The sequence below is a fragment of the Balaenoptera ricei genome, chromosome 4 (genome assembly GCF_028023285.1).
Source record: "Balaenoptera ricei isolate mBalRic1 chromosome 4, mBalRic1.hap2, whole genome shotgun sequence".
Classification (NCBI taxonomy): Eukaryota; Metazoa; Chordata; class Mammalia; order Artiodactyla; family Balaenopteridae; genus Balaenoptera; species Balaenoptera ricei.
Genome location: NC_082642.1, coordinates 75,013,147 through 75,040,603, shown reverse-complemented (window position 1 = coordinate 75,040,603; position 27,457 = coordinate 75,013,147). Strand labels below are relative to the sequence as shown.

General features: G+C 34.7%; 1 protein-coding gene across 1 annotated transcript in view; it reads left to right on the top strand.

Moving 5' to 3' along the window:
- CCDC39 (coiled-coil domain containing 39) overlaps positions 1–26,857 on the top strand; it is a 46,668-nt gene extending 19,811 nt beyond the window's left edge. Inside the window, 13 exon segments of the mRNA XM_059920577.1 lie at positions 276–470; positions 1,883–2,047; positions 4,575–4,712; positions 6,558–6,766; positions 18,540–18,686; positions 20,144–20,183; positions 22,683–22,756; positions 22,986–23,011; positions 23,435–23,541; positions 24,220–24,360; positions 24,505–24,684; positions 24,823–24,908; positions 26,090–26,857. Coding sequence (XP_059776560.1) covers positions 276–470; positions 1,883–2,047; positions 4,575–4,712; positions 6,558–6,766; positions 18,540–18,686; positions 20,144–20,183; positions 22,683–22,756; positions 22,986–23,011; positions 23,435–23,541; positions 24,220–24,360; positions 24,505–24,684; positions 24,823–24,908; positions 26,090–26,243 — 1,662 coding nt within the window. The 3' untranslated portion in view covers positions 26,244–26,857.
- Positions 26,858–27,457: the final 600 nt, after the last annotated feature.

Sequence of the window (27,457 nt, the reverse complement as noted above, 5' to 3'; positions counted from 1 at the left end):
CCAGTGGAATGGTCAAGTTCTAAGGCTAAGGTGACATAGGATAGAATTAAGATGACAGATCAAGGTCATGACACAGGAATAGAAAACTACTATCTAGTCTACTAGACTAGAGTAGACTACAAGCAATGTTGGGGATTTGTTGAAACTGTGGGAAGGGCTTTATATTCTTAAGGGCTAAAATGAGGGTTCATTTATGACCCCCCAATTATAATATTCATGCAATAAAACATTACAAGGTATTATATTTCATTAATCATTGTTATTCTTATTATCAGGAAGTAGAAGTTCAGTTGAACATAGTGAAGGATGTGCTATTTAAGAAAGTTCAGGAATTACAGACTGAGACAATGAAAGAAAAAGCTGTTGTATCTGAAATTGAAGGAACCCGTTCTTCTCTAAAGCACCTCAACCATCAGTTACATAAACTGGACTTTGAAACCTTACAGCAGCAAGAAATTATGTACAGTCAGGTAGATGTTACTCTTATGAATGTCTTCATATTGATTTGTTATATTTGTGATGGTCAAGATACTGCAGTATCCTAAGAAAACAAAGATTTCTAAGAACTCTTGGGGTGGGGGGATAGACAGATGCTGAAGATGGGATATCATGTTAGGTCAGTGAAAGGTGAGGGGGCCTTAAAAGCTATTTTTTTCTTGATCTGAAATAAACGGAGAAGAGGATCGACAGCTCTAGTGAGGGAGACCATGCTTTAAAGGAACCTGGAGCAAATGGACCTGGAGTAAAACAAAACAAGGAATGGGATGTCTGAAACCTAGAAAAACTGTATGTTGGGAATTCCCTGTCAGTCCAACGGTTAAGACTCCACGCTTCCACTGCAGGAGGTCCAGGTTCAATCCCTGGTCAGGGCACTAAGATCCTGCATGCCACACAGCGTGACCAAACAGACAAACAAAAAAACCCCCCAAACCCCTAAGACTGTATGTTGTGCAAACATCGGCATCCCCATCCCCACCCCCACCCCTGGACGAAAAAAAATATATATATATATATATATTTTTTTTTAATGTATTTATTTATTTATTTATGGCTGTGTTGGATCTTCGTTTCTGTGCGAGGGCTATCTCCAGTTGCGGCGAGCGGGGGCCACTCCTCATCACGGTGCGCGGGCCTCTCACCGTCGCAGCCTCTCCTGTTGCGGAGCACAGGCTCCAGACGCGCAGGCTCAGTAATTGTGGCTCACGGGCCCAGTTGCTCCGCGGCATGCGGGATCTTCCCAGACCAGGGCTCGAACCCGTGTCCCCTGCATTGGCAGGCAGATTCTCAACCACTGCGCCACCAGGGAAGCCCCGAAAATATATTTTTAAATTTTTTCCTTTTTTGTTCTATTTATATATTCTGTCTCATGTTAATTTCTTAATGTCCTCCCTCTCTACATCTTAATTTCCCCATCTAGTATGTTCTTAGTTTCTCAAAATTACAGATGCTAAAGTATAATTTTCAAAATAATTCTTTAGAAGTTCATCATATTTGAGACTTTCATGGCTAACAATTTGTGACTCTTTTTTTGTACTCCTTAGAAAATGCACCCTCAAAAAATCCATGTCCATGTAAATCCAGTGGATTTACTGATGTTCCATCATGGGAGTATGATAAATGACCACCTAGCTGCTTTATTATATTTTCAGAAGATTAGTTCTGTGTTACTATCACGTACTCTGGTTGTTGAAGAATAGTTTGCTCTTTCTCCCCTTACAGTAAGAAAGATTTCATCCTATATAAATCACTGAAGGGTGAAAGTGACTTTAGTAAATGGTGACATCAGGCCAAATTCATAAGAAAGTATTTACAGTGTTTTTGCATTTATAGAAATGGTTTTAACTGTTTCTCCTTACTAACTTATCTTTAAAACCTGTAACAGGATTTCTACATTCAACAAGTGGAACGCCGAATGTCACGGTTAAAGGGAGAAATTAACTCAGAAGAAAAACAAACCCTTGAAGCAAAAACTGTTGAACTTCAAAAGACATTGGAAGAGAAAAAATCTACATTTAACCTTTTGGAAACACAGATCAAGAAGCTTCATGTAACTTAGCTAAAATACTTTTTATGCTTCAAATATCCTAGTCATCATTTTGTTTTAAGTCAACATGTTCCTAAGACTTGACTTTGGATAGGATAATTGCCAAGCTACCCATATATATAACAAATGTATGAGCTAATGCTTATATTTCTATACCGACTATGAGAATGTAACATTACCATTGATTATGCATTTACTGTATGCTAAGTATATGCCTTTAGTATTTTATTTCATTTAATCCTTATAAATGTCTTGTGATGAAGATATTAATACTTGTTTTACAGATTAAGTAACTTGTCCATGATTACAGCTAGGACTTGATCCGTGGTCCATGTGACTTAAAAATAGTCTTAAATAGTACATGATTTAAAAAATTGATAAATTCCAGTTTTCTATTATATATCTGCCATAATAACTTGATTGCTTTTTATCTCTGAAGTGGCATCTAAAAGAAGCTGCTCTTTTATGGGTCATCTATTGTTATTCAAATATCTACTTAGTTACATATTTCAGATGACTCAATTTTGTTAATATGGTAAAAATGTTCTTCATCTTTAGGTACTTTAATGTTTATGGTAATATAAAACCTGTGTTAGGGGAACCTATGTAATATAAAACCTATGTTAAAGTTTAACTGGGAAGTAAGAGTGAAGGAGTGAAAACGTGGACCTGAATACGGGGAGAACTCCAAAGGTTTTAAATGTTAAACAGCTGGAAAGGCTAGTGATGAGTGTCCTCTAGTGGTTTTAAGAAGAATTGCCCTGAATTCCTTAAGGGCTACAAAGGTGAAAGGGAGCTACTACTTTTTTAAATTAGGGGGAACAAAAATTAACATGACAAAATATTGGTTTGGAGTGGTTTGTAGCCTGATTAAATTTTTAAAAGACTGTTTCCTTGGTTTAGTGGAAAAGAGCAGAACCGGTTTTGAATGTCAAGGTTACACCACTAACTGCTATTTTAACTTTTCTGAGTCCTAGTTTACTCATTTTAAAATGGAAAACAATATTTAATATTATTTAAGGGCATTTGGGAGAATTAGAAGCAATGTATGTCTTAACACAGTGCTTTTAGTAGGTACTCAATAAATGGTATTGTTTTAATTACATAGAATATGAGAATATTAGTGCTACAGAATAATAGGAGGGTGACATTTGTATCTGGACATGTTTTTTGACCCTAGCCTGAATTGTGTCTGTTTTCCTGTGTGAGGATGGTTCTAGTATTCTCCCTTTTAGCTACCCTGGGGCTCTGTCCATTATGCAGTAGGTTAGTACTTATGCCTATCCCAGCTGGTTTTGACAGAGAGGTAAACAAATTAATAGAAATGCAAGTGAATTTTTAAAGATATTAAAGCTAGTTAACCTTCTAATGAAGGTTTTCTCTTCTCAATAGTAGCATTAGATTGTAAAGTCATTCTGCATTCTCTTTCCCATGCCACTCCATCTCTTATTTTGAATAGTAGAGACAAATTTCTTCTGGTTGAAAACTGCCTTAAATTAAAAATTTCATTCTAAAAGTTAATTTTATGAAATCACATCTTTATGTGAAAAAAAATTCTTAATGTCTTGCTTCAGTCTTAAGTCCTGATAGTTCAGAGAAATACAGGCAGTGAGAAGGGCAGGGGAGGGAGGAAGGAAGGGACAGAGGAAGAGAGAGAGAGAAGGGAGACAGATCTTGGCAATAGAAACTTTTTGCTTTATGTCCCCTAAGAGGGACTAAGGGGGACAAAGGGAACAAACCTTGTTCTTGTTCTGAGTGGGAGGGAGGATACAAACTGGTATAAAGCTAGAAAACTAATCTCTGAGTATGTATGACCCATTTATTCATTCAGTGGAATTAGATCTTATCTAGCGTTTTTCTCTCCAGCAGTATGTGATTATATATGTAATACTAATAATAATAATAGACATTTCCATGTGTCAAACATTGTTGCACATATCCTTTGACAGTAAATTCTTTAACCCTCACAACAACCCAGGTAGGTAGGCATTGTTATCATCTCCATTTTGGAAATGAGGAAACTGAGGAAGAGTATGCTGCCCACTGGGGTTGGATGGCTAATATATAATTAAGGCTGTCTGATTCCAGAGCTTGTAGTTAACCAAGACCCTATGCTTTCTCAGACTGTTAATGTTTTTACCTTCTGAGACTTGGGTTGAATCAAATAATGAACTCCAGAAGGTGAACCATGTATTTAACCAAAGCTTGAACTCCACCCTCCCATTTCTCCCCATAAATGGCAACCACCTAATAATTCAGTTTGAACTGTAATCCTACATAATATTTCCTAGAATTATTGAACTCAAACTGAACCCAAACATCAATAGATAATAAAAATGAAAATGCTTCTATGTGAATATCCATGTATATTCTATTAGAGACATAAGAGCATGAAGAGTGAGATTTATAATATTATATTATTATAAATATTTAATGGAGCATATAGTTTAATGTAAGTCATGTTTAGTAGTATGTATTTAATATTGTTATTTAAAATATGTATTTACGTACTTTTTTTTCCTCTTTACAGAATGATCTTTACTTTATCAAGAAGTCAAATAGTAAAAATCGTGATGAAAAACAGTCCCTCATGACCAAAGTAAATGAACTAAACCTCTTCAATGACAGATCAGAGAAAGAACTTAATAAAGCCAAAGCTTTGAAACAGGTGCAATAAAATCATATGTATATATAATACTAAAAACCACATATTTTCATGCTAATTGTAGAAAAATTTTAAATACCAAATTATAAAGAAAATAAGTCACTATAATCACTGTACAGAAGATAAACAGTGTTACAGTATATTATGTTCTTTCAGTCTTTTAAAGAAAATTGGCTTTATATATTGTATTCAAAAATTTAAAAGTATATCGCACATGTCTCCTAAACATTAATTATCTTTAAAGGCTTCCTACAGTCCATTGCATGAAGTTACCATAATTTATTTAACCATCTCCTATTTTTGGATATGTATTTGTTTCTAGTGTTTGGCTATTCTAAATGGTGCTATCATGTACTGTGCACATATTTCGTTGTACAGTTGTTCATGTAGCTCCTTAGGATAAATTTCTAGCTGTATAATTATGGTTCAAAAAGAATGAATATTTTTGGTGTCTTGAAACTATTTTCAAGCCAAATTGCCTTCTAGAGGGTTCAATTAATACTCCTACCAGCAGTGTGTAAGCATTCTATTTTACTCACCACCACCAGGGCTGGATAATATAATTCATAAAATTATTGTTAATTTGATGGGCAAACATGGTATCTCATTGTTTTTAGTCTGTACTTTAGAAATTGGTGACATTTTAAAACATTTTATGTTTAAACATAAAATTTAAAATATTTATGTTTCAATTAAAATGTTTAAACATTTTTTTATATTGTTATGTTCCATAATTTTTCTTTTGGATTTCTAGTTCATTTTCTTGTCCATATTTCCATTAGGAGGTTTATATGTTTATTTATTTATTTGGTTGTGCTGGGTCTTAGTGGCGGCAGGCAGGCTCCTTAGTTGTGGCTCGTGGGCTCCTTAGTTGTGGCATGTGAACTCTTAGTTGTGGCATGCATGTGGGATCTAGTTCCCTGACGAGGGATTGAACCCGGGCCCCCTGCATTGGGAGCGTGGAGTCTTATCCACTGCGCCACCAGGGAAGTCCCCAGGTGGTTTATATTTTTAAAATGTTTGGCAAAAGATCTTCGTATGTTAAAATATTAACTCATAAATATTAACTCATAAATATTTGTCCCATTGTCTTTAAATTTCTATTGTTTTTTTTGACATAAAAACTTTTTTTTTAACATTATATGTTTAAGTGTTTTTCCCTGTATAATTTTTATGCTTAGAAACTTTTTCATCACACTAAAAATCAAACAAATATTTACTATTTCTAGTGGCTGCACTGGTTTAATCTCTTACATTAAGTTCTTTCATTCATCTGGCATTTATTTTTGGTACATATGAGATATGGGGATCTAATCTTTTCTCCAGCTAACAAGCTTTGTTTTGAATTAGTAAAATCTTATATTCTGGAGTGTTTTTTCTGGGCTTTCTATTCTGCAAATTGATCTGTTAGTGTGCTCTTGTGTCAGCACTCTACTCATGACTGAACTGTTTTAAAATAAAAATGTATTTACACATTATTTTGTAAGATTTAGTTTAGAATATAAAAATGCTCATCCATTGGGCTTCATATATTTGCTGGACATTGTAACTTTCAATTTTAGGAATAACTTCTTCTTTTTGTTTTTTTAGTAAACTTGAATTTAAAATTGAATTATAATAAAAGACTTGGAATAACCATAAACCCTTTCCTTAAAATAAAAATAAAAGGAAAATCAGTCATGACTCAGAGCAATCTAAATTTAACCCTAATTAATATCTTGGTCAATGGTCAAATTAGAAAAAGTTATATTTTCAAGTTAGACTTTTGTAGCAATAAAAAGGAAACGTATTTTGGTTTGGATATGTAAATGATTATTTCAATATTTGATGATTTTGTTATGTTGATAGGATTTGATGATAGAAGACAATCTTTTAAAACTTGAGGTTAAACGTATTCGAGAAATGCTTCACAGTAAGGCAAAAGAAGTTCTTTCTCTGGAAGAAAGAAAACAGCAATTACACACTGCTATGGAAGAACGGACCGAAGAAATTAAGGTTCACAAAAAAATGCTTGCATCACAAATAAGATGTGTTGATCAAGAACGGCAAAATATAAGGTAATAATTAGAGTTTTAAAATCCTGCTCACGAATTTTGAAAACGTTAAGAGTAATGTCAGAAGAACTGACTGCACCCTCCTCCACCTTGGATGTCCATCTTTTTCTTATTTGTTTGAAAAAACTTTTAATATAATACATAGGCCATATTTTAGCTACAAATCTATGCTTTTCCCTCTCTCTTTCCTTAGGCTAACTCCTCATTCTTTAGATTTATCCTTTTACCTTAAGATCATTAATCCCCTTGGAACTGATTTTTGTGTATGGTTTGTGGTAAGGGTCCAATAACATGCTTTCCCTTATGGATACCTGACAGCTGCATTTATTGAAGCAATTTTCCCCTAGAGATTTCGCATATCTTTTATAAGATTTATTCCTGGATACATGCTATTTTTTTTTAATGTTACTGTCAATGTTATCTCCTTTTAAAACATTTCATTTTCAGTTTGTTGCTGGTATATAGAAATGCAGTTGGATTTCTGTATATTAAATATACAGCAGCCTTGCTTAAATTTTTATTAATTCTAACAATTGATCTGTAGATTCTACTTTCTAGGTATTTCACTGACATCATTTGCAAATAACAGTTTTGTGTCTTCCTTTTCAATCTTTATAACTTTTCTTGTTCTTATTGTATTGTCCTTGTTATCTAACCTCCAGTTCAAAGCTGAATAGCAGTGGCGATTGCAGGTACCCTTGTCTTGCAGGTGGTTGATCTTAAGGGGAAAGTTTTCATTGTTTTAAGTATCAAGTTTACTATAGTGTTTTTTTGAGATTCTCTTTATAATATTAAGTGAGCTCCCATCTATTTTCATTCTTTGCTAAGAGGTTGTTTTAATTTGTTTAATCAGGAGTGAATGTTGACTATTAAATGCTTTTTTTGCACTCACTGATATGATGTAGCTTCTTCAGTCTGTTAATATAATTGAATATACTGATTGCTTTTTCAAAGTTAAAACAAACTTACATTCCTGCAATAAATACAGCTGTCTGTTACATATTACATTTTGTATGTATCTAGATTTTGTTTGCTAATATTTTTATACAATTTTTGCATCTATGCTTATAATTCTCTTTTTCTCTCCTGCCCTCATCAAATTATCAGGTTATTAAGGTTACATCTACTTTTATAAAATGATCTTTGTGTTTCTTATTTTTCTACACTCTGGATAAGCTTGTAAGAGAGCAGAATTATATCTTTCTTGAATTTTCAACTACCTCACCAGTAAAGCCATTGGACATCTGGAGTTTTCTGAGGAGGATTTTCAACTGTTGGTTCAATCAATTTATTGGTTATAGGACAATGAAGATCTTGTATTTTTTTCTTGAGTCTGTTTTAGTAAGTTATATATTTTTTCCTAGGAAAAATTTTCCATTTCATCTAAATTTTCAAAGTTATTCCATAAAGTTGTTCACAATATCATTTTATTATATGTTTAATAGCTGCAGTGTTCATAGCTTTTCATTCCTGATATTGGTTATTGTGACTTCTCTTTTCTGGGTGGGATAAGTCCTGCCAGTAGTTAATGAATTTTATTACTCTTTGAAAAGAATAAACTCTTGCTGATTTTTTTCTATTGCGAATTCATTTTCTATTTTATTAATTGCTGCTCTCACATTTACTATTTCTTTCTTCTATTTTTGTGGATTTATTTTGATGTTCTTTTCCTAACTTCTTGAGATAAGATGCTTAGCTAATTAGATTTCAACTTTGAAGGCTAAAGCAATTCCCTGAAGTATTACCTAGCTGTATCCCACACAATTCTCTGTAATGGCCAGATAGTAAATATTATAGGTTTTGCTGGCCATACGGTCTCTGTTGCAACAACTTGACTCTGCCACTGTGGAGTGTAAGCAGCCCTAGACAATATGCAAATAAATGAGTGTGGCTGTGTTCCACTTTGTGGACACTGAAATTTGAATTTCATAGAATTTTCATATCTCATGAAATAGAAACTTTCTCTTGATTTATCAACCATTTTACATTAAAAAATGTAAAAGCCATTCTTTGCTCGTGGGCTGTACAAAAACAAGTAGCAGGTGTAGGAAGGTTTGCTGACCTTGGCTTTTTATCTCTAAGTGGTACTATTCCATTGTATGTGTCTACCCCAATTTATATATATATTTACCTGTTGATGAATATTTCAGTTGTTTCCAGTTTGGGGCTATTACAGATAAAGCTGCTATAAACATATGTGTTCTTGGTATGGACATATGCTTTCTTTTCTCTTGAGTAGATACCTAGAAGTGGAATAGCTGGATCATATGGTAGGTATTCTCTTTGTCTGTTCTTTCATTGGTTTTACTGAATTTTTTCCCTTTTTTCCTCTTTGTTTGTAGTATGTATATTCTAATTTAAATTATTTTGTTTATTTTTAAATTCAAAAGAAATTCTAATCTTCCTATCTCTCTGAATACTGAAGATTAGTTACTATTATTTTTTCCTTCCTAAAATAGTTATGACTTTTAGCATGTTTTACTGCTGTATTTCCTTTCTCCATCTTTCATTTATTATTGAAATCACAGATTATAGTTTTGGGTTGTTATTTGTTTTTAATATTATGTCTCTACTTTGAAAAGAACTCCTTTCTTATAACTTGTACATTAAACTGTACAGCCAATTGCCAGCAATAATTTCAACCTAGCTATGTGTTTTACTTGTTTCTTGGTTTAATATTCTTTCATGTATCTTTTGTTATTCTACTTCCTTGGATTCTCATTTCATTTCTCTGGAATATGTTTTGAAACTTTTTCTCAAGAACTGATGTTTTCTGAAATTTTCGAGTCCTTGTATGTTTAAAACATATTTATTCTTCCCCATATTTGAATTACAGTCGAAGTTTGAAAGCGTTTCATATTCTTCCAGATTAAAGTGTTGTTTATGAGAGGTCTGGTTCCAGATAGGGAACCTGGTTTTTGTTTTCTTTCTGGAAGCTTTGGGACAATGTTTTTATTTGGGGGATTTCAGAACTTTCATGTGTGCATCTGGGTGTTTTATCCTTTTGCATTTTTCTTGTTTGACCCTTGGTGAGCTCCTTCAATTATTTCATTCAAGTCTTTCTTCATATCAGGAAAATATTTTTCTGTTAGTTTTTCAATCTTTTTTTCTCACACCACTCTCCCCATCTGTTGCTCATTTTTAGTGGATGCTTAGTCTTCCAGATTTCTTAACTTTTCTCTGATTTTAATTTTTTATTCTTTTTATTCCACTTTTTAAGATATTCTCTCTCTCCCCATTACCATCCTTTCTGTCTTCTCCCCATTCCCTGCCCCTCTGTCTTTCTCCTCTCTCTATATCATTGATTCAGTCTTTTGACCTGCTTTGTTTCCAACCTGGGCCGGTTCACCCTTCCTTAGGCAACCTGGTGGTCCCCCTCTCCCGGGAGGTCACCATGTTGAGGCCCAACTTAGTGTGGACACCCAACTGGCCTAGCGCACTACAGCCCAGAGCTCGTGGGCTCAAGAGATCCTCCTGCCTTAGCCTCCTGAGTGGCTGTCACTACAGTCATGTACCCACTGTGCCCAGTATTCTTTACTACTTTTAAATTAAAAAGTGGAGATTATTTGAGAGAACTCTTATTCTTTCATTGGTTCTTTCTTTTCAGAGCAGCCCATTCTTGTTTTATGGGCATTTTTGGATGCAATATCCTTTCATGTTTTAGAAGATACTAATTAGAATACTTTGAAGGTTTTTTTCTATCCCATACATTATCTTTGTTTCTCCTAGGGTCTGTTCTGTCTTTGGTCATTTTGTTCTTTTCATTCATACTGTTAGCTTTTCATAAATGCTGACAATCTTTGGCTCTCTGTTATATTTATTAACAAATGCTTAATTAATAATCATGATGATTGGTATAGCTAGCTGGTATGGGTTTCTTCTGCAATTAGGTAGATTGCTTTTTCTAACAGGTCTCTCCCCTAACTGGGAGGGCTGACTGTAAGCCCTGGGCTAGTCTGTCCTGTAAGGAGCATAAGGGGTTTATTTTGGGCAATGAAAGCTTTCATTCCTGGCTGGCATTGCCTTTCTTTTTTATTAACCTCCACTACTGTGGAGGCCTGGAATTACTTCATGCTCTTTTTTGCTTTTCTCTCCAGCTTCAACATACAATGTTAGGAACTCTGGTAATTTTGAGGGTTATCATTGGAGCATAAATAATTCCTGCCAACATCTCTATGTACTTTGAGGGGTTGAGGAGAGTGGCCCAGATGTTCTATAGGCAATCCTTTTATTAATTACCTTGACAGTAGCCTCAGAGATCACTCTTGCTCTTTTTATTTCTTATTACTGAGTTTGGATTTTCTCCAGACTTCTTTGCTGAAAAATGGCTCTTATTTCTACATAATCTTCTGAATCTCCATTTTTTTTCATCCTGTCAATCATATCCCATTTGTTTTCCATTTTTCATGAATTCGTGAAAAAATTATCTTTCTTTTCCCAGAGCTGTGGTGGGTTTTTTGTTTTTTCTTTCTTTTAATCTTTTCCATTTTAGGAAGGAGGAGAGAGATGCTTGTGCACAGTCTACCATCTTAAGCTAGAAGGCCAACAAGACTTGTCTTTTAAAATCACATAAAGGATGAGTAAATATTTTCTGATGAAACAATAGTAATACTTAAAAATAAGCAAAGCTGTAACTTCTGATACTTAATATAATTTACCATCAAATTTCTTTAGGAGTAGGAACCTGGTATGTTGAAGATTTCTTTTCACCATGATTGGAAGGCTTATTTTCATGAAGTTGTAGCAGGCAAACAAGTCACTCTCCATGTTGCTGTGCATATAGTAACATTATTAGTATTATTATTAAATAAGTTTAAAAATAGTTTAAAAATATAAATTTACTGGAATAGAAGGAAAAAAGTAACCAGCAGATTTAAGAATCAAAATCTTAGGAGACAATATCTCCAAAGGTTTCTCATATTTCTGCATGCCTTGCAAGGAGAGGCACTGGCTTTCCTGTTCTGGAAAGACAAAGGAGCAAGGTAAAAACCTATAAGACCAAATAAATGAAGATGAAATAGGCAACCTACCTGAAAAAGAATTCAGAGTAATGATAGTAAAGATTATCCAAAATCTCGGAAACAGAATGGAGAAAATACAAGAAACATTTAACAAGGATCTAGAAGAACTAAAGAGCAAACAAACAGTGACAAACAACACAATTACTGAAATGAAAAATACTCTAGAAGGAAACAATAGCAGAATAACTGAGGCAGAAGAATGGATAAGTGACCTGGAAGATAAAATGGTGGAAATAAATGCCAGGGAGCAGAATAAAGAAAAAAAGAATGAAAAGAATTGAGGACAGTCTCAGAGACCTCTGGGACACCATTAAATGCACCAACATTCGAATTATAGGGGTCCCACAAGAAGAAGAGGAAAAGAAAGGGTCTGAGAAAATATTTGAAGAGATTATAGTTGAAAACTTCCCTAACATGGGAAAGAAAATAGTCAATCAAGTCCAGGAGGCACAGAGAGTACCATACAGGATAAACCCAAAGAGAAACATGCCAAAACACATGTTAATCAAACTATCAAAAATTAAATACAAAGAAAAATTATTAAAAGCAGCAAGGGAAAAGCAACAAATAACATACACGGGAATCCCCATAAGGTTAACGGCTGATCTTTCAGCAGAAACTCTGCAAGCCAGAAAGGAGTGGAAGGACATATTTAAAGTGATGAAAGGGAAAAACCTACAACCAAGATACTCTCCCCAGCAAGGATCTCATTCAGATTCGATGGAGAAATTAAAACCTTTACAGATAAGCAAAGGTTAACAGAATTAAGCACCACCAAACCAGCTTTACAACAAATGCTACAGGAACTTCTCTAGGCAGGAAACACAAGAGAAGGAAAAGATCTACAAAAACAAACCCCAAACAATTAAGAAAATGGTAATAGGAACATACATATCGATAATTACCTTAAAGGTAAATGGATTAAATGCTCCAACCGAAAGACACAGAATGACTGAATGGATACAGAAACAAGACTTGTACATATGCTGTCTACAAGAGACCCACTTCAGACCTAGGGACACATACAGAGTGAAAGTGAGGGGAAGGAAAAATTTATTCCATGCAAATGGAAATCAAAAGAAAGCTGGAGTAGCAATTCTCATATCAGACAAAATAGACTTTAAAACAAAGACTATTACAAGAGACAAAGAAGGACACTACATAATGATTAAGGGATCAATCCAAGAAGAAGATATAACAATTGTAAATATTTATGCACCCAACATAGGAGTACCTAATACATAAGGCAAATGCTAACAGCCATAAAAGGGGAAATCGACAGTAACATAAAAACAGTAGGGGACTTTAACACCTCACTTTCACCAATGGACAGATCACCCAAAAGAAAATAAGTAAGGAAACACAAGCTTTAAATGACACATTAAACAAGATGGACTTAATTGATATTTATCGGGCATTCCATCCAAAAACAACAGAATACACTTTCTTCTCAAGTGCTCATGGAACATTCTCCAGGATAGACCATATCTTGGGTCACAATCAAGCATTGGTAAATTTAAGAAAATTGAAATTGAATCAAGTATCTTTTCTGGCCACAATGCTATGAGTCTAGATATCAATTACAGGAAAAAAATCTGTAAAAAATACAAACACATGGAGGCTAAACAATACACTACTAAATAACCAAGAGATCACTGAAGAAATCAAACAGGAAATAAAAAAATACCTAGAAACAAATGACAAAGAAAACACAATGACCCAAAACCTATGGGATGCAGCAAAAGCAGTTCTAAGAGGGAAGTTTATAGCAACACAATCCTACCTCAAGAAACAAGAAACATCTTGAATAAACAATCTAACCTTACACCTAAAGCAATTAGAGAAAGAAGAACAAAAATACCCAAAGTTAGCAGAAGGAAAGAAATCATAAAGATCAGATCAGAAATAAATGAAAAAGAAATAAAGGAAACGATAGCAAAGATCAATAAAACTAAAAGCTAGTTCTTTGAGAAGATAAACAAAATTGATAAACCATTAGGCAGACTCATCAAGAAAAAAAGGGAGAAGAGTGAAATCAATAGAATTAGAAATGAAAAAGGGGAAGTAACAACTGACACTGCAGAAATACAAAGGATCATGAGAGACTACTACAAGCAACTATATGCCAATAAAATGGACAACCTGGAAGAAATTGACAAATTCTTAGAATAGCACAACCTTCTGAGACTGAACCAGGAAGAACTAGAAAATATAAACAGACCAATCACAAGCACTGAAATTGAAACTGTGATTAAAAATCTTCCAACAAACAAAAGCCCAGGACCAGATGGCTTCACAGGCGAATTCTATCAAACATTTAGAGAAGAGCTAACACCTATCCTTCTCAAACTCTCCCAAAATATAGCAGAAGGAGGAACACTCCCAAATTCATTCTATGAGGTCACCATCACCCTGATACCAAAAGCAGAAAAAGATATCACAAGAAAAGAAAACTACAGGCCAATATCTCTGATGAACATAGAAGCAAAAATCCTCAACAAAATACTAGCAAACAGAATCCAACAGCACATTAAAAGGATCATACACCATGATCAAGTGGGGTTTACCCCAGGAATGCAAGGATTCTTCAATATTCGCAAATCAATCAATGTGATACACCATATTAACAAACTGAAGGATAAAAACCATTATGATAATCTCAATAGATGCAGAAAAAGCTTTCCACAAAATTCAACACCCATTTATGATAAAAACTCTCCGGAAAGTAGGCATAGAGGGAACCTACCTCAACATAATAAAGGTCATATATGACAAACCCACAGCAAACATTGTTCTCAATGGTGAAAAACTGAAACCATTTCCTCTAAGATCAGGAACAAGACAAGGTTGCCCACTCTCACCACCGTTATTCAACATAGTTTTGGAAGTTTTAGCTACAGCAATCAGAGAAGAAAAAGAAATAAAAGGAATCCAAATCAGAAAAGAAGAAGTAAAGCTGTCAGTGTTTGAAGATGAAATGATACTATACATAGAGAATCCTAAAGATGCTACCAGAAAACTACTAGAGCTAATCAATGAATTTGGTAAAGTACCAGGATACAAAATTAATGCACAGAAATCTCTTGCATACCTATACACTAATGATGAAAAATATGAAAGAGAAATTAAGGAAACACTCTCATTTACCACTGCAACAAAAAGAATAAAATACCTAGGAATAAACCTACCTAAGGAGACAAAAGTCCTGTATGCAGAAAACTGTAAGACACTGATGGAAGAAATTAGAGATGATCAAACAGATGGAGAGATGTACCATGTTCTTGGATTGGAAGAATCAACATTGTGAAAATGACTATACTACCCAGAGCAATCTACAGATTCAATGCAGTCCCTATCAAACTACCAATGGCATTTTTCACAGAACTAGAACAAAAAAATTGCACAAAAGACCCTAAATAGCCAAAGCAATCTTGAGAAAGAAAAACGGAGCTGGAGGAATCAGGCTCCCTGACTTCAGACTATACTACAAAGCTACAGTAATCAAGACAGTATGGTACTGGCACAAAAACAGAAATATAGATCAATGGAACAGGATAGAAAGCCCAGAGATAAAACCAGGCATATATGGTCACCTTTTCTTTGATAAAAGAGGCAAGAATATACAATGGAGAAAAGACAGCCTCTTCAATAAGTGGTGCTGGGAAAACTGGACAGCTACAGGTAAAAGTATGAAATTAGAACACTTCCTAACACCATACACAGAAATAAACTCAAAATGGATTCAAGACCTAAATGTAAAGCCAGACACTATAAAACTCTTAGAGGAAAACATAGGCTGAACACTCTATGACATAAATCACAACAAGATCCTTTGTGACCCACCTCCTAGAGAAATGGAAATAAGAACAAAAATAAGTAAATGGGACCTAATGAAACTTAAAAGCTTTTGTACAGCAAAGGAAACCATAAACAAGACAAAAAGACAACCCTCTGAATGGGAGAAAATATTTGCAAACGAAGCAACTGACAAACGATTAATCTCCAAAAGATACAAGCAGCTCATGCAACTCCATATCAAAAAAACAAACAACTCAATCCAAAAATGGGCAGAAGACCTAAATAGATATTTCTCCAAAGAAGATATACAGATTGCCAACAAACACAGGAAAAGATGCTCAACATCACTAATCATTAGGGATATGATTAGTGATGTTGAGCAAATCAAACAAATCAAAACTACAATGAGGTATCACCTCACACCAGTCAGAATGGCCATCATCAAAAATTTACAAACAATAAATGCTGGAGAGGGTGTGGAGAAAAGGGAACCCTCTTGCACTGTTGGTGGGAATGTAAATTGATACAGCCACTATGGAGAATAGTATGGAGATTCCTTTAAAAACTAAAAATAGAACTACCATATGATCCAGCAATCCCACTACTGGGCATATACCCTGAGAAAACAATAATTCAAAAAGAGTCAGGTACCACAATGTTCTTTGCAGCACTATTTACAATAGCCAGGACATGGAAGCAAATTAAGTGTCCATCGACAGGTGAATGGATATAGAAGATGTGGCACATATATACAATGAAATATTACTCAGCCATAAAGAGAAATGAAATTGAGTTATTTTTAGTAAGGTGGATGGACCTAGAGTCTGTCATACAGAGTGAAGTAAGTCAGAAAGAGAAGAACAAATACTGTGTGCTAAGACATATATATGGAATCTAAAAAAAAAAGGTTCTGATGCACCTAGGGGTAGGACAGGAATAAAGACACAGACGTAGAAAATGGACTTGAGGACACAGGGGCTGGTGAAAGGTAAGCTGGGATAAAGTGAGAGAGTAGAGTTGAGATATATACACTACCAAATGTAAACTAGAGAGCTAGTGGGAAGCAGCCGCATAGCACAGGGAGATCAGCTCGGTGCTTTGCGACCACCTAGAGGGGTGGGATAAAGAGGGTGGGAGGGAGACGCAAGAGGGAGGGGAGATGGGGATATATGTATGCATATAGCTGATTCACTTTGTTATACAGCAGAAAGTAACACAACATTGTAAAGCAATTATACTCCAATAAAGATGTTAAAAATTTTTTTTTGGTAAAAAACATAAAATTTATCATCTTAACCATTTAAAAATGTACAGTTAGTAGTGTTAGTATTTTCACATTTTTGAGCAATAGATCTCCAGAACGTTTTCATCTTATAAAACTGAAACTGTCTTTTAAAATTTTTTGGTAAAAAACACATAAAATTTACCATCTTAACAATTTTACAATGTACAGTTAGTAGTGTTATATATTTTCACATTGTTGAGCAACAGATCTCCAGAACTTTTTCATCTTGTAAAAATGAAACTCTATACCCATTAAATATTAACTTCCCATTTCCCCCTTCCCCCAGCCCTTAGTAGCCACTATTCTTTCTGTATGAATTTGACTACTTTAGATACCTCACATAAGTGGAATCATGTAGTATTTGTCTTTTTGTGACTAGTTTATTTCATTTAGCATAATGTCCTCAAGGTTCACCATGTAGCATGTGACAGAATTTCCTCTTTAAGGCTGAATAATATTCCATTTTATGTATCTTATTCATTCGTCTGTCCATGGGCATTTGGCTTGCTTCTGCATCTTGGCTTTTGTGAATAATATATGAACATTGGTGTGCAGATATCTCTTTGAGAACCTGCTTTAAATTCTTTAGTATATATACCCAGAAGTGGGATTGCTGGATCATATGGCTCTTCTATTTTTAATTTTTTGAGGAACTGCCATGCTTTCCATAGCATTTGCACCATTTTACTGTCCCACTAATAGTGCTTAAAGGTTCCGTTTCTCCACTTCCTCACCAATACTATGTTGGGTTTTGTTTTTTTTTTTTTTGTCTTTTTGATAGTAGCCATTTTCATGGGTGTGAGGTGACATCTCATTGTGGTTTCTCATTGTGGTTTTGATTTGCACTGGACCATCTTTTTTTTTTTTTTTTTTTTTTAATTTATTTTTGGCTGTGTTGGGTCTTCGTTTCTGTGCGAGGGCTTTCTCTAGTTGCGGCGAGGGGGGGCCACTCTTCATCGCGGTGAGCGGGCCTCTCACTATCGCGGCCTCTCCCGTTGCGGAGCACAGGCTCCAGACGCGCAGGCTCAGTAGCCGTGGCCCACGGGCCCAGCCGCTCCGCGGCACGTGGGATCTTCCCAGACCAGGGCTCGAACCCGTTTATCCCTGCATTGGCAGGCAGACTCTCAACCACTGCGCCACCAGGGAAGCCCCTGGACCATCTTTTAAAAGATGTTTGGATAGTGAGCAGGCTTGGGAGCTAGAGATAGTATCTCCCTCTGCAGCAAAGGTTAGGTATGTTTGCTTATTTCCCATTATAAAATATTTGGATTAACTAAGCTTGAGGTTCTTCAGTTGTGACATAAACCTGCTGTATGTGCAGCATCCATTTGAACTCCTCCTCACCTGCATGGCACTTTGGGAGCTAGGGGAACTAATGCAAATAGGAAGCTCATGCTACTTGGTATGCCATGAGTGATAAAGGCCTTTTCCTCTGACCCAGAAATCTTGTGTTTTTTGCCAGCATCCATGAAACTGTGTCAGGCTAACTTGTTAGCTTTCAAACTGGGTGAAATCTGAGACCCTTCACACTGAATTATAAAATTGTAATGTGAGAATATATTTAAACTGTTTGAGTTCAGTAGTAACACAAAACTGTCTTCTGTAAGAACAGTAGTCCTTTAAAAGTATATTGTTTTTCAGTGTTTAATTTTTCTTTTCCTTTTCATACTAGTGCTGAGTTTCATGAGCGGCTAAGTAAAATTGATAAGCTGAAGAATAGATATGAAATTCTTACTGTTGTTATGCTGCCTCCTGAGGGAGAAGAGGAGAAAACGCAGGCCTATTATGTAATAAAGGTAATCTTAATGGATTTACAGTTGTGATAGAATGAAGTATTCATTCTTTCTTAGCTCTTTGTTAAAAACCAAAATGGCAAATTTTTTTGCCATGAAATTTCAAATTTCATAGCACTCCAGTAGCTATTACACTTAATTAGGTCATAAAACATGAGTTACTAGATGGAGGTACTGAAGCATTATTAGTTTTATACACGAGGTCAAAGAGAGGTCTGGACCACTCTGACACTGTTTTTTCTGCTGTCATTTGTGTCATGTCTTTTTCCCTCATTTATTCAAGGTTCATAATCTCTTTTACTCTAAGACCCACTATCACTCTGGGTGTCCTTAACATGTTGTGACAACCTGTTCAAAACCTCAGGCTCAAAGCTTTACTTCACTGTAGTCATGCACTCATATGACCACAGCCTAGACTTTATTGTCACCTAGAGCTACACCACCTCTGAATCTTACATTCCAGTTTGTCATTGCTGTCCTGGTATGGCAGATATCCAGAGAGGAAGAGGGCTGTTCCTTTGCTTTCGTTTTAGGTGGGAGACAAACAGATCAGGTGAATCTACTGTTTTTTCTGTTTTGAGAGTTGTCTGCCATCTCATGATTATCTTTACCTTGTAACCCTAAAGGGAAATTTAGAAGTCATCAGGAGTTGGATGCAATTTCCTTCCTGACTACTGCTATATTCATCTTTCCCTTGTAGAAAATACCCTGAACAGGTGTGATTTCCTTTGCTGAGAGGTCTGGGAAGTTACTCAAAACAGTTCAAAGAAGGAATGGAGATTGTAACTATAGCTCATTTTTCCTGTATCATACATGGATAGGAGTGGGAAAGAGATCTCCAATTCACACCTTCAGAGGATGGCCCTTGTGGATGCACCCTCCATTTGGACTTCTACTTAATCTTCTAAGTTTCCTTCTGTAGCCCTTCTTTAAGGCTGCCCTTAACATACTACACTGTGTGATGTCTGCCACTTTGCCTCAGGAAATTCCACCCAACCTATTATGAGAAATGAGTCCCAGCTCTCAAACCCTTCTTATAACTCATCAGTCTTTAGTACGTGAGGCTTCTGCCCACTATGAACAGGACTTTCCTCCTCTCAGGTTTTGAAGGTTCCCAAGGGGTGAATTGTAGGCTCTAGTCTGTTAAATGATGGGAAGTAGATGTTGCAATTCCAGCTAAGTTTCTCTACCAACAAGGGCTCTGATGAGTTACATAAAAGCACTGGTGTTTTTGTCCATGCCTTGGTTCTATCACTGATTAGGTAGGTGACCTTGAATAAGTTATTTAACCATTTGGGGCCTTAGTTTACTCACTTGCAAAATTAGGGTAATACTGTTACTTTTGTTGTAAGAAGTAAATGAGAAAATATATGTAAAGCCCTTAAAACAGAGCCTGGAACAAAATGAGCTCTCAATGAATATTAGCTATCACTACTGTTATTGCTGTTATGATGATGATGTTGATGAAGTATCCACTTCTCAGGAAAACAGGCAAATTTTACGAGGAAGAGTATTCCTTCTGTGCCACTATAGTGAATATGTGAAATTAATCAAGGCTATCAGTTGCCCTTGTTAATTTCCTGATGTCATACTTCACTTTCCTCCAGAGTCCATAGCTTGCCACACAGTTATTCACATTTTTTGTTGTCAGCATATTTAAATGTTTTACTCATAACACTTCACATGTGCCAGATGTGTAAAATTGAAACTTTTCTTTATAACTAAAGTAAATCTGGCTTACGTTGAGAAAAATTATCCATGGTCTGAAAATGGGCAAAAGCAATCAGTGGGTGTACAATGATGCCACTGCACGGTGACACCAAAGACTTGGCATTTTCTAGTGGGCCCTCCAGGGATTATCTGATTCTACAGGAGTGCACACCTCTGACTGATTTTCTGTTTACCACTGTTTAGAAGTCTAAGGTATTTATGGAATTAGATCAGGATTTTGTATAAATGAACAAATTCAACCCATTTATTTGACAAACAAACTGACCTTGGAGTAGGGAAGTAAATGACTTAATGTTACTCAGCTTACTAGTAGGAAATCCACAACTAAAATCTAGCTGTTTTGATTCATTCTAGCTCTTTCTCCCACTACACTATATTTTGAATGAAATGTTTGCTAATTCTAGACTCAACTTGAAAGAATTAGATGTAATTTACCTAAGAATGTTATTTTTTTTGCTAAGCTTAATTTTTTATTATGTACTATTTGCTATAAAAATGTGTAACATATCTTGAAGCATAATAAAACAAATAACTGAAAATGTTAAGAATTGAAACATTACCAAAAAAAGTTTCCAGTGACCACATTCTGGTTTAAGTACAGATACTTGGGATTAAATAAATTTAACAATGAAATTATTAGTTGATTTTGACTAAAAATGGGTTTTGGCACTTTCATTTATTTTTTTAAATTTTATTGAAGTATAGTTGATTTACAATGTTGTGTTAATTTCTTCTGTATAGCAAAGTGATTCAGCTATATTCTTTTTCAAATATTCTTTCCCATTATGGTTTATCACAGGATATTGAATATAGTTCCCTGTGTTATACAGTAGGACTTTGTTTATCCATCCTATATGTAATAGTTTGCATCTGCTAATCCCAAACTCCCACTCCCTCCGTCCCCCACCCCCTCCCCCTTGGCAACCATAAGTCTGTTCTCTATATCTGTGGGTCTGTTTCTGTTTCATAGATATGTTCATCTGTGTCATATTTTAGATTCCACATATAAGTGATATATTTAGCTTTCTCTTTCTGACTTACTTCACTTAGTATGATAATCTCTAGGTCCATCCATGTTGTTGCAAATTGCATTACTTCATTCTCTTTTATGGCTGAGTAATATTCCATTGTATATATGTACCACATCTTCTTTATCCTTTCATCTGTTGATGGACACTTCGGTTGTTTCCATGTCTTGGCTATTGTGAATACTGCTGCTATGAACATAGGGGTGCATGTATCTTTTTGAATTATAGTTTTGTCTGGGATTGCTGGATCATATGATAGCTCAATTTTTAGTTTTTTGAGGAACCTCCATACTGTTCTCCATAGTGGCTGCACCAATTTACATTCCCAGCAACAGTGTAGGAGGGTTCCCTTTTCTTCACACCCCCTCCAGCATTTGTTATTTTTAGACTTTTTGATGATGGCCATTCTGACTGGTGTGAGGTGGTACCTCACTGTAGTTCTGATTTGCATTTCTCTAATGATTAGCGATGCTGAGCATCTTTTCATGGGGACACTTTTAAATATATATGCATGCTATCCCTCTCAACCCTTAACTGGAGTTCTTTGGAACTGTTTGGGTACAACTCTAGAAGGCCTAGCCCAGTGACACAGTTAAGCTGGAAAAAGTCACTGACTATGTTCACTCACTGAGGAATTTTTGGTTTTCAGCAATTTACAGACTTCATTTTTTCTAGCCATATTTATCACAATTATCTAATTAAAACTTTTTAAAATGTGATAATATATACATAAAATTTGCTGTTTTAATAATTTTTAAGTGTACATTTCAGTGGTATTAAGTATATTCATACTGTTGTACAGTTAACACAAGAGCCATCCCCAGAACTTTTTTTATCTTTCAAAACTGGAACTGTACCCATTAAACAGTAAATCCCCATTTCTCCCTCTCCAAAACTCCTGGCAACCACCAATCTACTTTGCTTTTGTGAATCTGACTACTCTAGGTACCTCATATAAGTAGGATCATGCAGTATTTTTCCTTTAAAAAATATGCAACACTTTATGGGTATTCTTTGTTCACCTCTTTTACTACTAAGACTTAAAATGAGAAAGTGTGCCAAGCCTCTTTCAGGTGAGAAACATACATTCTTTTTATTTAATATCTAGTTTGAAACCTCTTCTAGCTAACCTTATTTCTCTTCTCAGTAAAGTTTATACCTGCTTAACTTTTCGTTCATTTTTGTTGGAGAGTTTTCATGTAAGCTTTGGTTGGTTACTACATTGCCATCATGCTTTTGTATCCTATGTGCTATATTTGGAAGGCCTTGAGGATTTGGTCTTTTACTTTAAATCAGGTGCAAGAAATAAATGCTTGGTGCTGCATGTAGGCCCCAAGGCAAATTGGTATTGTTGTGAGTTAACTATTTCCTGCCCTGAAAACAGACATTCTCCCCCATGACACTTTTAACCAATCTATTCCGTTTTTCATAGGCTGCTCAAGAAAAAGAAGAACTTCAAAGGGAAGGTGACAGTTTGGATGCTAAGATCAACAAAGCTGAAAAAGAAATCTACGCTCTAGGAAACACCTTGCAAGTGCTGAACAGCTGCAACAACAATTACAAACAATCTTTTAAGAAAGTGACTCCATCTAGTATGTAGGAATTATTAAAACTTTTAAAATATACATGCAATGAAAGCTGTACAATTATTTATTTTAAAAAGAGGAACACTATGAGACAAGAAAAACAAAAGTGTATCATGTTTGACTCAGTTGGAAAAACTAATCATCCCCCTCCTTTAAAATAAGTGCTAAGGTGTTATTTCCATTATTACTTCTAGTGATATGGCATATCACTTCTCTAGGGAGTTAATTTCAAATCTGAAGAGAACAGCATATTGGCTGCTCTATGTTGACAAAATAAAAAGTTATTTCATGCCCTGTTTTTCAACAACTAGACATAAGGAATTTAACCTTTCATAAAAAAAATGTTAAAAGTTTAACTTATGTAAGACTTTAAGCTTGCTTTCTACACAGCATGTTAAAAATTTAAAGCAAAAATTCTTTAAATTCTAGGTGCTGAGTATGAGGTAAAAATTCAGCTAGAAGAACAAAAGAGAGCTGTTGATGAAAAACACAGATACAAACAAAGACAAATCAGAGAACTACAGGAAGATATCCAGGTAAATTCTACAGGCTTTAGTAGTAAGACCTTAGTAAAAGTTAACCATCATTATTCTGTCTTGTTACTTGTACAAAGACAATTTTTTAGAGAATTAGATAGTGAGAGATGTCTCATTAAATGAGAAAAAAAATAAGTGATCAAAGTATTAACTAAATTAGTTAAAATCCCAGTGCTAAAGTGTAGGTTAGACTCCTGACAATTACTTGTTGATTAGCTGATGAATCATAGCTAGCCAATTATGATCTATCCACTAACCTTTTATTCAATGAACTTTATTTCACTTAAATCCTTTAAGATCACCTTAAAGATTGTTCCTTAAAAGTCTGAAAGATAAGAAAACAACGTGCTTGGTAATAAGCAGGCTCTATAAACATTTAGATTTTTTTTTTTGACTAATAAAGTTGAAGGAACAGGTGATATGAATTAGGAATCTTTGAAAATTGTATGCTTTCAACAGTCATTGTTTGAATTATTTTTCTCCCAAATACCATAAAAATACTTTCCAGTGGAATTATATATAAAACTTAATCCATAAAGCCATTATACTTATTATCTACCAACAGAATGTACATTGTATACAAAAATAAATGAATCGAAATTAAATGAATACTTGGCAAGTTATAAAAGTTACTTCTGATCCTAATCAATAAGTATGTTAATACTTTATTTTCTGCAGAGCATGGAAAATACTTTAGCAGTTATAGAACATTTAACAAATAATGTCAAAGAAAAAATATCAGAGAAGCAAGCTTATGCACTTCAACTAAGGAGAGAAACTGAGGAGCAGAAGCCAAAATTAGAGAGAGTAACTAAACAGGTATTGATAACTTTTAAAAACTGACCTGTCATATTTATATTTTTTTGGAGCTCCAAGTGGTAACCCCAAACCCTCCTTCACCCATTAAAAAATATTAAGTTCTAGAAAACACGTTTAAATAATAACACTACTGTTGACCAACAGTGTGCAAAACTCATCAAGGAAATCCGTCTTTTGAAAGACACGAAAGATGAAACACTAGAAGAACAAGACATCAAACTTCGTGAAGTGAAACAGCTTCACAAGATCATTGATGAAATGTTAGTTGATATCACAGAAGAAAATGCTGAGATTGGTATTATCCTTCAAACATACTTTCAACAGGTAATGAGTATCTTCTAGTTAAATATAAATATTCCTTAAACATTTCATGAAAAATTTACAGTATTCATCATAAAGTGAAGTCTAATGAAAAATATTCTAAAATGCAGTGGTACTGATTGCTATTGACTATCCTTCCAGAGTGGTTTAGCACTACCTACAGCTAGTACTAAAGGGAGTCGTCACAGTTCTAGATCTCCTTCCCAGACTTCACTGGTATCAGCAAGGTAAGTAGAAGGAGAAAACACCATCTCCTTACTTACTTACCTACAACTCTCACAGCTTCCATCCGAAGTGAACTCAGCTACTTCCACATGCCACAGCTATGGCATGTATCAGTGTCAAATACACAGAAAACAGCCAGCAGGGCAAGACTCTTTCCTTCTGACTTCTGTCTGGTGTTATTATTTTCATTTTGACATAAGTGCTTTGTGACTAGCAGCTATTTCAGTAGGATAAAGCAGGGTGAGGGTGAGATTTTGGAGGGTACATTTAGCATGGTCATCCCTGAGTATGGGGAGAATTTACTAAACCATAAAAGGGCAACTTGGTTGTACAGACGTATTATTAAAATCCATTGTAAAATCTTCAGGAGTCAGAATTTTATTTATGCTGCTTAATTTTGCTAAAAAAGAAATTATTCTTTACTTCTGCAGTTTAGTTTTATACAGAATTCTATCATCAAGTAGACATTTAGTCAACGCTCTTGTGCTTTGCTGACAAAATAATAATTATTAATGATGATCCTAATTTTAAAATTCCCAATCTCCCACATTCAGCAGCCATATTACTTTTCATTACTCCACAGAGATGTCATGAAAGGATTTCCTAAAAGACAGTGCTTAAGTAAAACAAGACAAACACACTTTCTATGTAAACATGGTGAGCAGCCACTTGAACATCCCAGTACTTTCATAAAAATATATATTTAAAAATCTTAGTATTTACAATCATATGGATAGTTACCACCACTTTATCCTGTCAATAGGCCCTTCACTTTCTTCTTTTTGGTTTAAATTATATAACCTATCATTTTAATCACTCTTGCCAGCACCCAAATTCCCATGCCTGTTTTTGTTATCTTTTAATGATTTTTGCAAACTTTTAATACCTAATGATTTTATCTCTAAATTGGTTATAGTTGAAAACATTTTTCATATATCAATAGAAATATATTTGTTGAACTATTTTTCTACTGGTTTGAAACTTTATCACCTTTTCCTTTTTAAACTAATTTCTTGATATTACTAATGGTGATGCTTTTAAAATTATTAGCACTATTAATAGTATATCTTTTTTGATCTCTTTAATTACTTGTGGGATTATGGCATCTTTTGCCATTAATGAGGGGGTCTCTACTAAAATAAAAATTTTGAATTAAATTACAGTAATTCTGGTTTTATTCTAGGTCATCTAAGAGTACAAGTACTTCTGCTTCTCAGACTTCAATTAAAGTATTAGAGCTGAACTTCCCAGCCTCTTCACTAACTGGCAGCACTTCTAGACCAACTAGTGCTAGCAGTGGCTCCAGTAATGGTAAAAGCAAAAAGAGCAGCAAATAAACATTTTAATCCCTCTTTTGAACAAGTTGTAAACACAAAACCAAAAATCTCATAATTTTAAAATAGTATATCCCACTCACTCTATGCTTTTGGGTGCCTTATACTGATATACAGGCCTACTGAAATAGTGTTAGAAATACAAAATGACCAGACAAAAGTTTTATCCAGTGGAAAATATAAAAACTGTTAAAAAAAAAAAAAAGTCAAGCTATTTGGGTCCAAATAAGCCAAAGAAATGTTTAATTTTCTTAGCTTTTTTTCCTACTATTTTTTTCACATAGAGGGAAAGAAGTAAGAACAGATTCTTAACAATGATACGTGTTATACAAGCATAGGGTTATGATATTTTCCACTGTCATTTTGTTTGTTGTATCTCTTTTACCCTGGAAGATCCTGAAATTAGGTTTTATTAAAAGAAACATACTTCCCAGACTTTGGGGGAAGAAATGTTAGTTTCTTCCTTTAGCATAATTAAAAAATTTTTAGTCAAAAATGTCATTACCTCTCCCCCTCCCCCCACCAAGAAAACAACTGATAGGAAAGAGAACCACTGTTATCAATAAAAGTGCAGCTTAAATTTCTAGGAAGTAGTCCATTCTGATCTTGAAAGACGTCAAACACATTAAAGATTTTGCTCTCGAGATACAACCAAGAATGTGTTTTCAAGATTTCCTTGATTTAATAAACAATTTAAAGAAAGCTAAGCATAATTAGATTTACAATAGGAATTCCATAAATTTGCAGTGAAGGTAGACTATCAGATTAAGAATTAGTTATTTCAGTCAATACTTTATCGTAACATGTGCCCAACAGTTTGAACTCCTGAAGTATGACTATGATGTTATAAAACTGGTTTTCAAATAAATTTATCAGGATCTATGTACCTAAATGAGTATTGTCTCCTTCAAACCTTGGAAAAAAATATTTGTTATGACAATTGTCATTGTTTAGAACTGTCACTTGCAATTCCGTCTGAAAGGCAGTAGTGGTTTCTCCTGATCACTAGAGTATTTTATTATCATTTTTAGTAATAGCCAGCAAAAGGCATAGCCAAGTCCAATGAATAAGATGGGTAAAAAGCTGAATATTGTTTCGTAAAACACTGTTCTGGTAAGTGAGATTTATAAGATCTAAAAACTGATAAATTTTATGGTCACTTCAAATGTTCAGAGTTCTCATTCTCTGCCCTATTTTACTTTGTAAATTACTTGTAA